General features: G+C 34.8%; 1 protein-coding gene across 1 annotated transcript in view; it reads right to left on the bottom strand.

Annotated features, from left to right (window-relative positions):
- The window catches only part of LOC111147682 (androglobin), a 164,093-nt gene that overhangs the window by 30,305 nt on the left and 119,790 nt on the right, over positions 1 to 13,998 (bottom strand). Inside the window, exons 28-29 of the mRNA XM_022503902.1 lie at positions 7,667 to 7,866; positions 5,199 to 5,310 (exon numbers count right to left, since the gene is read on the bottom strand). Of these exons, the coding sequence (XP_022359610.1) occupies positions 5,199 to 5,310; positions 7,667 to 7,866 (312 nt within the window). The remainder of the gene's footprint in view (positions 1 to 5,198; positions 5,311 to 7,666; positions 7,867 to 13,998) is intronic.

Raw genomic sequence — 13,998 nt, 5'->3', positions numbered from 1 at the left:
CTCACTCTCAAAAAAATTAAAAAATCTTTTAAAAAATACATCATACCCTTAAAATTGAAGTTTCTAGGTTTTAAATTGTAAATATAATTGACACATGTAAGTTGACATTGATATGTTTTCATTTAAACAAGCTGGCTGCCTAAAAATTCACATTTATAAATGTGATACTGATTATTCTGAATTCAAAAGCCGCTTGACTTTCATAAGATTAACCAACATATGCTTTTATAAGAGAAAAAAATTTCCTAGTTCATAATACAATTCAATTCTGAATTTATCTGCTGGCTGCTTTCAGCAGCAAATGTATGATACAATGCAACATTGTAATTTAATTTTGGTAGCTGCTCATTCACACAAAATTGTCAAATGTTATGTCCAAAAAAGAAGATGCAATTATTCCCAGAGACTTCTTTTCTAGTTAGGTACCTAATAATGAGAATACCATTTTTGTGAGGGCTACTTGGTTCTAGAAACATTACATACATTTTCTTGAAACTTTATGACAACTTTGAAAGATAGGAGTTATTATTCTAATTTCTCAGGTGATAAATAACTGAGGTTTAGGTAGTCTAAGGAATTTTTGCTGCTATGCTGTATTTCTCCACTTAACAGTAACATCCTTTTCTTTTCCTTCTTTTCTTATTTTTATTTTTTATTGAGGTATGATTGACATAAAACACTATTAGTTTCAGGTAGACAACTTAATAATTGGATATTTGTACGTGTTGCAAAATGATCACCACCATAAGTCTAATAAATGTTAACTTACAAAAAACTTATATTTTATAATTTATATATTTATAATTTTGTAACATTACCCAACTCTATACTTTATACTATTTCATGAATTATACTACTGTTTATTTCAGATATTAATTTTTTAGTTTCCTCTGGAATTTTAACATTTATCCATTAATATTCCTAAATGTATTAAATATGATTGTTTATCATATTAGTTTGTTTACGGAACTCCATTTGTGTTGAACAACTTAAGGTGAGAAACTTATTAGATCTTCAGGGAAAACATGGTAAGACCCTTTATGCAAACTTGTATGTTCAATAAAGAATATTCCTAAATAAAGTTCCCTAAATAAAGTTCCCTAAATAAAGACACTTATTGAGGACACAATAAAGGCTTGAAATTGGTACTATCATGTATTATTATTTTTTCCACCCAGACACCCTTAATAGATAATTAACTCCCATTCAAAATCACAGCTGTGCCAATAACTATCTGTGTGACCATGGGCAAGTTTCATGAACAGTGTGTGCTTCAGTGTTGTCGTGTATAAAATGATAGCAGTTACAGCATCCACCTCATAGGTTTATCAATTGACAATTCCTATATCAATTCCACATAAAACCTTCACAAGGCTTCTGACATAAATGTTACCCACTATAACCTCTATGAGCATTAGTACTGTGTCAATGCTACTAGCATTTGTCTTTAAAGGACAAAATGGTAGAGTGGAAAGGTTCTGGGCTTTTGAGTAAGTCAGATGTAGGTAAAACTCTTTACTCTGCTTCTTCCAGCTGTGTAAATGTAGGCAAATTATTTACAGCATCTAAACTTCATTTTCTCATGTGTAAAATCAAGATAGTAATAATTATCTCTCAGACTTTTTCATGAGAATTGAGGATAATATATGAAAAAGACACAGTACAATAAGAAGCCCATAATGGCACTAAAAACAAAATCATAATCATAATAATCAAAATTCTAGAGCTCTCCAGTGTTTTCTTTTTGCTTACAAAATACAATTATATTCTTTTCAGTTTGTTTTGCTTCATTTTGACTAAAATAGTAGGTGCTCATTTAAAACTCCTGATTTATAAATTTTTTACTTTAAATTAAATTTTGCCCTTAGATACTATTCATATAAATGAGACATAATTGTTTCAACATATTGATATATACTCTACTTTTTTTTTCCCTTTTGCTCTGGGACCCACTCATATATTTTTGAAGAGTAATGGCAATGTAGGGTCACCGATGTCTAATAGTAGATGAACTGTTCATATTAACAATAAAGAATTTCTGTGAGCTAAGCACAGGAAAGCATTTCTGGTTCTTTCTTCCCCATCCTTCCTGACCTAGGTGAAAAGGGGAATGGCCTTGAAGAGTGGGACACGTGCATAGGGCTTTCCTGGTCGCTCTGTTCTGCATATTCCTCTGACAGGAATTAGTCTCTCTCCCTCCACACCTTACACCTGGTAGGAGGTCCTGTCAGTCAGGTGTGTCCAAAATAGGCTCCCACATATCTTTTGAGACACAGTCTTCTCGTCACTTTCACTTCCAAAGTTCACTTCCCCTGCTTGGTATTCTTCAGGACTTCATCATACAAACTATTCAAACCCCACTCCTCCACACACACTCGTCTTCACTTCAAAGTGTCATTTCTTCTTTTTCTAAAGATTTACGTACATCTACATAATTCACAAAACTTCCATATACTGGGAACAAATTTCTAATTATTGAAGAAAATACACACAGAAATTTTTAAACCTGCATTTGACTAGACTTGAGCGTATTTGAAGGTATTTGGCACCTTTTTAGACATTAGAAGTTCACCTTGGAGAGTTGGCAAGAAAACACCTCATTCACTATTCTAACAGCATTATTCATTTCCTGAATGGCTTAAATGTTTTCACAAATACCTCCTTTATCAGTGTGCATTCTTCTATCTTGCTGGAACATTATTCAGAAACAGGTGTTCCCCATGAACAGGATCCCCACCTGGATTTAGAAATATTGTTTCTGTTGTTTCCTTTTCATGATTTAAACTGGGATTATTTATTCCCTGTCATGTGGGTGTGAGTTCACACCGATCATTGCTATAAACAATAGTTAACATGACTATTTTGAGCTTGTCAAAACAGGCATAACAGAATATTCAAATATAGAAATCAGAAGTATAAAGAGCTACATACAACTCATGAAAGAGCCCACACAGGCAAAACAAAAACAAAACAAAAACAAAAACCTAGGATTTGATTCTCACTCTCTGATCTATTAAAGTCCCTGATACCCTGAACAGTAATGTAAAATCTAGTAGTACTATACATTTTCCTTGAAAAACAAAAAAAGAAATAATATCTTTGCAGAACACACATCATACACACATGCTCACATAAAACAGTGCTGCTTCTCTATTATTTTGATTTATTTTTATAATTATGAGTATTTTATTTGCACATAAATCTTTAGCATAAAATATTTAATCCAATTCATATTAAGCAGATACTATTTACTTCTTTCTAGGAGGGGGGACACAAAATCACCCAGTAATTTGCACTATCTGTTATTTCAAGCAGATTTCTGTTGATTTATATTGGAAAAATATCTAGATTTTTTTTTTTTTTTAGCACAGTACAAACTATGAGATTTTGATTTGGACTATAGAGAAAATGGAGATAATAATTAATTTAAGGGGCTTTTCAGCTTCCATATGCCATTTATTCATATCATAATTGCAGTCTTTTCTGGTAAACAAGAATTCTAAATTGAAGTCTTATCTGCTCTCTATTCCAGATATTCTCAGTGGTGCTGGGCAGTGGGGGTATTGCTTCTTGGAGGAGAGGTAGAGGCAGAAGGAAGAAATGTTTCAACAAAACTCACATTCTATGAATTTACCTAGGGGATGTGGGAAAGGATATCTGCCTTAGGGGATTTTATGTACATCACTGCTAAGCAGTAACTCAGCCCCTGGTTCAAGAAATAAATTCTGAGCTCCAGGGCACTTGGCGTGGGTGAAACACACAACACATATGAATAGCAAAGAGGTGGCAACAATGTGGTTCTGGTCTCACCACTTTCTCTACATGTGTCCATGCTAGACACCGACAAAAGGTCACAACTCTTTCTCGCTGATCCCAAAACAGACCAGAATCCTTTCAAGACCCCAGGCCGGGATGCCATTAGAAGTGAAATACTCCTGCTGTTCCTAGCATTGCACGCTCATGCATTATTCAACAAACATTTACTAACAGCTTCTACCTGGTTCTAGAGGTGCAATGATGAGGCTGAGGCAGAGTCCCTTTCCCAGCACGAGGCGGGCAGTGGGGAGGCAGACAAGTTCAAGATTCCCGTAGAATGCATGTTCTGTGGATGCACACAATACAGTGGAAAGGAAATGGGGACTCTCAGTGTCATTAGCTTTATAAATTTTCTTTGGCTTTGATGTCCTGCCCTAGAATTGGTCCCTTCTTACAAAGATTTAGTTCAGTAATAATAGCTTTCTCTTAACTTTGGTGATAAACCTCTATCAAGCCTTTAAATGAACAGGTTCATGCAGTTAGTATAAGCAAGCAAATGTGTGAACAGGGTTTTTGACAATTAGTAAATAATGTCAATAACAATAATAAGAGTAGCTTAGATGTATCCTTTCTTTCACTTACTTGACAAATATCATGGAGTGATTACTGTGTGCATTGTCTGCACAATGGATAATGCAGGATTGAACAGGTAATAATCCATGGAACTCCCTGACCTCAAAGACATTGTGTTCTCAAATACTGTTCACCCTTGAACAATATGGATTTTGTTTTTGGGGTTTTTTTTAAAGATTTTATTTATTTATTTGTCAGAGAAAGAGATCACACAAGCAGGGGGAGCACAGCCAGAGGGAAAAGCAGGCTCCCTAATGAGAAGGAGCCGGATGACCTGAGTTGAAGGCAGACCCTTAACCAACTGAGACACCAAGGCGATCCGAGCAATATGGGTTTGAACTACGTGGGTCCACTTGTGAATATCTTTTTCTAATGCATCAAACTCCCTGCTCAGGAATTTTGAGAGTAGCTTATATTTGAAAAAATAAACCTGAATCCTTTTTCACTTGGACATTCTCCTTCTCTTAAATATTTTAAGAACTAACCTTTAGGGTTATACTATCTCAACAACTTAGACACATATAATTTTATAACAGAAAAGTCTTCTGTACACTTCTTAGATAATCATCAAGTAATTTTTACTAACTGAACTAAACACATTTAAACTAGGCCTAAATAATCATATATTTTTAGTTCTTACTAACCAGGCAGTAAAGATTTTGAGACATAATCAATTAATAAACCAGAAAATGCCACTGGATATGAAATGCAAATTGTAAACAATAATGTTTTAATAATTACATGATTAATTTACTATTAAATATTTATATAAAATACAAGGTATATGACTAACATTTAGGAGGGCATACCTTTGCTATCACTTTTTTCCAATTCTTTCAATGCTTGAACAAATGTCTGCTGACTTTCAGTGAGAGGCCAACTGTTGTACAATACCAAACACTGTATAATGTACTTGTTAACCTGTGAAATAAAACGTGATGTTTAAACACAAACAATAAGAGTAAATATAGCATATGCCTAATAAGCACATAGTAAGTGCATAATTTTCTATATCACATAATCATAATTTGGTCAAATACTATCCGATGTTCTCCAAAATTTTGTAGTATCACAGTCTATAAAATTTATCCTCACATCCCCACCCACACCTGCAATTGTATAGTCTAGTGTTTATAATTTTTGCATCCCTGTTTAAAAATGAAACTCATTCATTTTATTTTTGTTCCTTGTCGGTTTGGGAATCAGGATTATGGTAATCTCTTTAAAAGAATTGAAAAGTTTGTGTTGTTTTTCTGTTTTCTAGAACAACTTACTCCTTGAAAGTCTGTTAGATCTATTCTGTGAAGCAAGCTGGGCCTATGACTTTTGGAAAGGTAAAACTCTGATTATCATTTCAATGTTATTATTCTTTACTATTATTATTATTATTTTATATTTTCTATCTTCTCCTAAAGTAGTTTGCCAGTCCTCTCCCACCCCAGGCATTTGTTATGTCTTTTTTCCCTTAAGTCCTAAATTCACTAGCATAGAGTTGTGCTTAATAGTTAATTTTTTTTTTAATCTGTTGATTGCATTTATATCTCCACTCTATTTTTGTTGTTCTGTATTTGATTTATTTACATTTTCTTTCTTTCTTTTTTTTTTTTTTTTTCTTGCTTAGCTGGTCTTACAAGAAGCCTGCCCACTTAATCATCTTAAAAAAGCTTAGAGTTAGGGCGCCTGGGTGGCTCAGTGGGTTAAGTCTCTGCCTTTGGCTCAGGTCATGATCTCAGGGCCCTGGGACTGAGCCCTGCATCGGGCTTTCTGCTCAGCAAGGAGCCTGCTTCCGCCTCTCTCTCTGCCTACTTGTGATCTCTCTCTGTGTGTCAAATAAATAAAATCTTTAAAAAAAATTCTTTAAAAAAAAAACTTAGAGCTAATGCATCTTGCTAAATTTTGTTCTTTGTTTTACTAATTTCTACCTCACTTTTATTAAAACGTTTTCTTCTTTTTTCTTTGAGTTATTCTTTTGCTCTTTTTCTAAATTTTTGTTTTGACAGTTTAGCTCATTTGTTTTTAACCATTCATACTTTCTGATGGATTAATTTGAAAGTCAACATTCTACTGAATGCTATTTTAGATGTCATTATAAATTTTGATTTGTATTTTTTAGTTGTTACTGAGTTCTTAGTATTCATTTCTTTTTTTGCTCTTCTTTGTAACTGAAGAACTATTTAGCATATTCTCTTTTGCTTCCACATTTATGGGATTTTAAGTTGTTATTTACTAATTTCTGTATTATTGCACTATATTCGGATAACATCTATAAAATATAGTTTGGTTTTTATTGAGGCTTCACATGTGTACTATGAAAAAGTATATTCTCAATTTAGTAGGTAAGTGTTCTATATAAATATCTAAACAATAAATACTTAAATTTTTCAAATCCTAGTAATCATATGTATTTTTTCAGCTCAATCTATTGGTTTCTGAGAGTTGTTTATTAAAGTTTGCAACTATTAACTAACTTTATTTTTCTCTGTAATTCTAAACAACTTTTACTTTTTATTCATTGAGTCTGGACAGTTAGGTTATGCTGTATTAGTTATGATCATATTTGTTTGTTATATTCTTCCTTTTATTTTTACACAATATCCTTCATGAATTCTATGCCCTGAGATGTTAATATATTATCACAGTTCTCTCGGTCCAACTTTGAATTTTCAGTGCCATTTTGTTTAAAAAAGTGTCACTTTTAGGCTACTTATAGTTGAATCTTACTTTTTAATCTAACTTTAATTTTTTATTCTTTTACTTGATTAATATTTCATTTGTGTTTATTGTCATTAGCTATATTAGGATTTACTTCTAGCCTCTTATTTTTATTTCTTTTTATTTATTTATTTGTTTTGTTTCTGATGGATACATCATTTTTTTCTGAAATTACATGAATTGCCCTTTATTTTACATATACATATATATGTTTTTAACTTAAGATATATAAAAATTAGTTTTTATTAATATGTGACCTTTTTTCATAATTAGAGAGCCTCATAACTCATGTAACATTAGATATTTACATCTGCATTATAGAGTTAGTATACACACTAAACTTGCTATTTATTTTAATATCTTGGCACAGAGAAACCATTAAATAATGTTCAATCTCTTGATTCTGTTATACACTGGAGGCAATGAAGATAGAAAATATCATATACGTATTGATAATGGTTAGGAAAGGAATCATCATTATATTTGTTAGATTTTTAGGAGTAATACCATATTATTCCTAAATGGTAAGAGAATCACCAAAGGATTCTCTTAAACATAACTATACCTGCTGTGCAGTGCTAGCATTTTCTTCTATGGTGGGCATACTGACAACTTCCTCCTCCAGAATGGGCTGCCCAGGGTCTACGATTGCACTTGCAGGTCTGCCCTTATAGGATTTCTGACTTCCCTGGGTAGATTTCTTTTTGCTGTACCATTCTTGCTCCTTCTTGGATGCAGAGTGCATTAAAAGAACTTGTTTGCTAGCTGAAAAGGAGAGATTTATTACACTTAAGTTAAAATCTGTGAAATGCATAGTTATGACTGACTGTGTTCTTTAGGTATATCCTTTTATAAGACACTCAAAGGAACAGGTCAATTTGTTTTCTTTTAATGAAATAAAAAGCAATATCACTGGCTCTTGGGAGATATTCCAGTCTTAAAGAAACTTATATAATAGCCTGTGACTTGCATAGAGCAATGCATATTCTGAGTAACCACTGATTGCTAAAAGAATGTACAACAATTCCACAATTTTTCATTCATTTTGTGTCACTTGAATGACACTAAACTAATAACATACATTCTGACTTCTTCAGTGTGTGTGTGTGTGTTATTACACTTATGTAAGACTCCCATTTTATTTTTTCTCTATTCATTTTTTTGTAATTAAAAGATAATAGAACTACCATTTGGAGGGATAAAAATAGAAATGTGCCCAGTGTAATTAATTGATCAAACATACACTGAGAGAACATAAGTAAATCACAGAGAAAGTCCAGTTCTAGCCATAACAAAATAATGGGCATTGGATTTACTCAAAGCCATGAAAAAATAAAAATTGCAGATTTCTGCCTGTGAGCGCCTTCTTGACTGTGGCACAGAGAAGCAGAGTCCAAGCAGTCAACAGCAGTATTGTCAGGTTCAGGAAGCAAGATTATAGTTTGAGGCTCCTGAGACAACTAAAATTTGTGAGGCAGGGTACGGAGGGGGGCGGAGTATGGCACCCAGAAATACACATAGCGTGTCCACTTGGGTCTTTAACTGAATTCTAAACTTGATTTGTACAAATATCTAATGGTGCCTGGCAGACAACTCCCAGGAGATTGTGAGCTTAATGGAGATTCTGAATTTGTACAGTGTTGAAAGACATTAAAGTTCTGCCAAAGTATGAAAATTTAATGAAAACACAGGGCATCAAGTGAGACTCAACAAAAGCTATTCTTTAAGCTAGTACAATGCTAACCCTAGAGTAATGGAAGCTCTAGACCCAATTTAAGAAAGCTTAGAACAAAGTCTTGAGAGGATTAAACTAAGCTGTTAATAAACCACTTACTAGAGCAAAATTAAAAACTCTTTCAATGAAGAGAGCATAATCTTGACTCTTAGCAATGTAGCTTGTACTATGTGCAGCACACAATCAGTTTGATATGTGAAGAGGCCAAAAATATGAACATAATTTGAGAAAAAGGTCAATAGAAATAATGACATAGATGTTGGAGTTAGCAATAAAACAAAATGAAAAACTTTAACAAATGAAAACTTTAAAATAGCTATGAGAAATGTGTTCAAGGGTTTAAATGTTCCCATAAAATGACACAGGGTAGCAGATTGGATAAAACGACAGGACCCATCCATATGCTGTCTACAAGAGACCCATTTGGAACCTAAAGATATATCCAGACTGAAAGTGAAGGGATGAAGAAGCATCTTTCATAGTTCAAATTAGATTTTGAACTAAAGACTGTAGTCAGAGATATAGAAGGACATTACATCATTCTTAAAGGGTCTATCTACCAAGAACATCTAACAATTGTAAATATTCATTCCCCCAATAGGGGAGAAGCCAACTATATAAGCCAACTGTTAATCAAGACAAAGAGTCATATTGGGGCACCTGGGTGGCTCAGTGGGTTAAAGCCTCTGCCTTCAGCTCAGGTCATAATCCCAGGGTCCTTGGATCGAGCCCCACATCAGGCTTTCTGCTCAGCAGGGAGCCTGCTTCCCCCTCTCTCTCTCTGCTTCCCTCTCTGCCTGCTTGTGATCTCTGTCAAATAAATAAATAAAATCTTTAAAAAAAAAGAAGTAAAAAGAGTCATATTGATATGAATACATTAATAGTAGGGAATCTTAACATGCCACTCTCAGTAATAGATCATCCAAGCAGAAAATCAATAAAGAAACAAGAGCATTTAATGGTGCATTGGACCAGATGGACCTCATAGATATATACAGAACATTCCACCCTAAAACAACAGAATACTCATTCTTTTTTAGCACACATGGAACTTTCTCCAGAAGAGACCACATACTTGGTCACAAAACAGGGCTCAACCGATACCAAAAGATTAAGATTATTCTCTGCATATTCTCAGACCACAATGCTTTGAAACTGGAACTCAACCACAAGAAAAAGTCTGGAAGGAATTCAAACACTTGGAAGCTAAAGACCACCCAGCTAAAAAATGTTTGGATTAACTGGAAAATCAAAGAAAAACTTAAACAATTCATGGAAACCAATGAGAATGAAGACACTTCGGTCCAAAACCTATGGGATACAGCACAGTTGGTCCTAAGGAGGAAATACATAGTCACCCAAGCCTCTCTCAAAAAAATTGAAAAATCCAGAATATACCAGCTCTCTTTACACCTTAAAGAACTAGAGAATCAACAACAAATTAAGCCAACCCCACACACAAGAAGGAAAATAAGATTAGACTCGAGATCAATGAGATAGAAACTAGGGATACAATCGAACACATCAATAAAACTAGAAGCTGGTTTTTTGAAAGAATCAATAAGATTGATAAACCATTGGCCAAACTAATCCAAAAGAAAGGAGAAATGACCCAAATTAATAAAATTATGAATGAAAAGGGAGAGATTACGACTAACACCAAGGAAACAGAAACAATCATCAGAAATTATTATCAACAGTTATATGTCAATAAGTTAAGCAACCTAGACGAAACGGATGCATTCATGGAAACCTATAAACTTCCAAAACTGAATCAGGAAGAAACTGACAACCTGAATAGACCAATATCTAGTAATGAGATTGAAGCAGTGATCAAAAACCTCCCAAAGAACCAGAGCCCAGGACCTGATGGTTCCCCGGAGAATTCTACCAAACATTCAAAGAAGAACTAATACCTATTCTCCTGAAGCTGTTGCAAAAAATAGAAACTGAAGGAAGACTTCCAGATTCTTTTTATGAATCAAAGACCCCACCAGAAAGGAGAGTTTCAGACCAATATTCCTGATGAATATAGATGCCAAGATTTTCAACAAGATCCTAGCTAATAGGATCCAACAGTGCATTAAAAAGATTATCCACCATGACCAGGTGGGATTTATCTATGGGATGCAAGGGTGGTTCAACATTCACAAATCAATCAATGTGATAGAACAATTCAATAAGAGAAGACAGAAGAAACACATGGTCCTCTCAATTGATGCAGAAAAAGCATTTGATAAGATACAGCATCCGTTCCTGGTTAAAACCCTTCAAGGTATAGGGATAGAGAGAACAACATTCCTCAACGTCATAAAATCTATCTATGAAAAACCCACAGTAAATATCATCCTCAATGGGGAAAAGCTGACAGGCTTCCCTTTGAGATCAGAAACATGACAGGAATGTCCACTCTCACCAGTTGTTCAACATAGTACTAGAAGTCCTAGCAACAGCAATCAGACAATAAAAAGAAATAAAAGGTATTCAAATTGGCAAAGAAGGAGTCAAACTCTCCCTCTTTGCAGATGACATGATACTTTATATGGAAAACCCAAAAGACTCCACCCCAAAACTACTAGAACTCATACAGCAATTCAGTAATGTGACAGGATACAAAATCAATAAGTTGCTTTCTTATACACTAACAATGAAAATATAGAAAGGGAAATTAGAGAATTGATTCCATTTACTATAGCACCAAGAATCATGAGATACCTGGGAATAAACCAAACCAAAGAGGTAAAGGATCTGTATTTGGGGAACTACATAACACTTATGAAAGAAACTGAAGAAGACACAAAAAGATAGAAGAGCATTCCATGCTCATGGATCAGAATAAACATTGCTAAAATGTCTATACTGCCTAGAGCAATCTATACTTTCAATGCCACCCCGATCAAAATTCCACCAGTCCTTTTCAAAGAGCTAGAACAAACAATCCTAAAATTTATATGAAACCAGAATAGACCCTGAATTGCTAAGGAAATGTTGAAAAAGAAAACCAAAACTGGGGGCATCATACTGCCTGATTTCAAGCTTTACTACAAAGCTGTGATTACCAAGACAGCATGGTACTGGCACAAAAACAGACACATAGACCACTGGAACAGAGTAGAGAGCCCAGATATGGACCCACAATGTTATGGTCAAATAATCTTCGACAAAGCAGGGAAAATATACAGTGGAAAAAAGTCTCTTCAATAAATGGTGTTGGGAAAATTGGACAGCTATGTATAAAAGAATGAAACTCAACCATTCTCCTACATCATACACAAAGATAAACTCGAAATGGATAAAAGACCTCAACGTGAGGCAGGAATCTATCAAAATCCTAGAGGAGAACATAGGCAGTAACCTCTTCGACATCAGCCACAGCAACTTCTTTCAAGACATGTCCTCAAAGGCAAAGGAAACAAAAGTGAAAATGAACTTTTGGGACTTCATCAAGATCAAAAGCTTCTGCACAACAAAGGAAATAGTCAACAAAACAAAGAGGCAACCAGGAATGGGAGAAGATATTCGCAAGTGACACTACAGACAAAGGGCTGATATCCAAGATCTATAAAGAACTCCTCAAACTCAACACTCAACAAAACAGATAATCACATCAAAAAATGGGCAGAAGACATGAACAGACACTTCTCCAAAGAAGACATACAAATGGCTAACAGACACATGAAAAAAATGTTCATCATCATTAGCCATCAGGGAAATTCAAATCAAAACTACATTGAGATACCACCTTACCCTTAGAATGTCCAAAATTAGCAAGACAGTAAACAAGTGTTGGAGAGGATGTGGAGAATGGAGAACACTCTTCCCCACTGTTGGTGGGAATCAAGTTGGTGCAGCCACTTTGGGAAACAGAGTGGAGACTCCTTAAGAAATTAAAAATAGAGCTACCCTATGACCCTGCATTTGCACTACTGGGTATTTACCACAAAGATACAGATGTAGTGAAAAGAAGGGCCATCTGTACCCTAATGTTCATAGCAGCAATGGCCACAGTCACCAAACTGTGGAAAGAGCCAAGATGTCCTTCAACAGATGAAGAATAAAGAGGATGTGGTCCATATATATAATGGAGTATTATGCCTCCATCAGAAAGGATGAATACCCAACCTTTGTATCAACATGAATGGGACTGGAGGAGATTATGCTGAGTGAAATAAGTCAAGCAGAGAGAGTCAATTATCATATGGTTTCACTTACTTGTGGAGCATAAGGAATAACAAGGAGGACATTGTGAGAAGAGAGAAGGGAGTTGGGGGAAATTGAAGGGGGAGAAAAACCATGAGAGACTGTGGACTCTGAGAAACAAACTGAGGGTTTTGGAGGGGAGGGGGTTGGGGGATTGGGTGAGCTAGTGGTGGCTATTATGGAGGGCATATATTACATGGAGCACTGGGTGAGGTGCATAAACAATGAATTTTGGAACACACAGACACACACAAATTAAATTAAATTTTAAAAAATTGTCATTACTATTATGGCCAAAAAAAGAAAAAAAAAAGAAATGTGTTTAAGGGTTTAAGAGAAAAGATCAACATATTGAAAGAATTAATGGTGAATATCAACAGAAAAATGGAACAGAGAATCAAAAAATTCAATGTTGGACTATATCTGGTATCTGGAATGACACATTCCTGAATGCACTTTTTTTTAAGAATTAATTAATTAGTTAATTAATTTGCTTAACAGAGAGTGCAAGAGCACAAGCAGGCAGAGCAGCAGGGAGAGGAAGAGGGAGAAGCAGGGTCTCTGCTAAACAGGGAGCCAGATGTAGGCCTTGATCCCAGCATCCTAGGATCATGACCTGAGCCAAAGGCAGACACTTAACCAACTGAGCTACCCAAGAGCCCCATTCCTGGATTGACTTTAAAAGCACATAGTTAAATCAGAAGAAAAGATTAGTAAACTTGAAGATAAGCAATCAAAACGATCTAAATAGAAGCATAGAGTGAAAAAAAATGAATAGAGGCAAACTGCCTTTAGTATTATATTGTAGTGGGTGGAATGTGATTCGCCCAGAAAGACAGGTCTATCCAGAATGTGACCTTATTTGACAGAAGGGTATATGCAGCTATGATTAAGGTAAGGGTCCCAAGGTGAGATCAACTTGGATTAGTATGGACCCTAAGTATAATGATGGGTGTCCTTAA

Source organism: Enhydra lutris, unplaced genomic scaffold (genome assembly GCF_002288905.1).
Source record: "Enhydra lutris kenyoni isolate GAN:26980312 unplaced genomic scaffold, ASM228890v2 scaffoldscaffold17, whole genome shotgun sequence".
NCBI classification, from domain to species: Eukaryota; Metazoa; Chordata; class Mammalia; order Carnivora; family Mustelidae; genus Enhydra; species Enhydra lutris.
The sequence above is the reverse complement of the archived record's forward strand: the minus strand, read 5'-3'. Positions and strand labels throughout refer to the sequence as shown.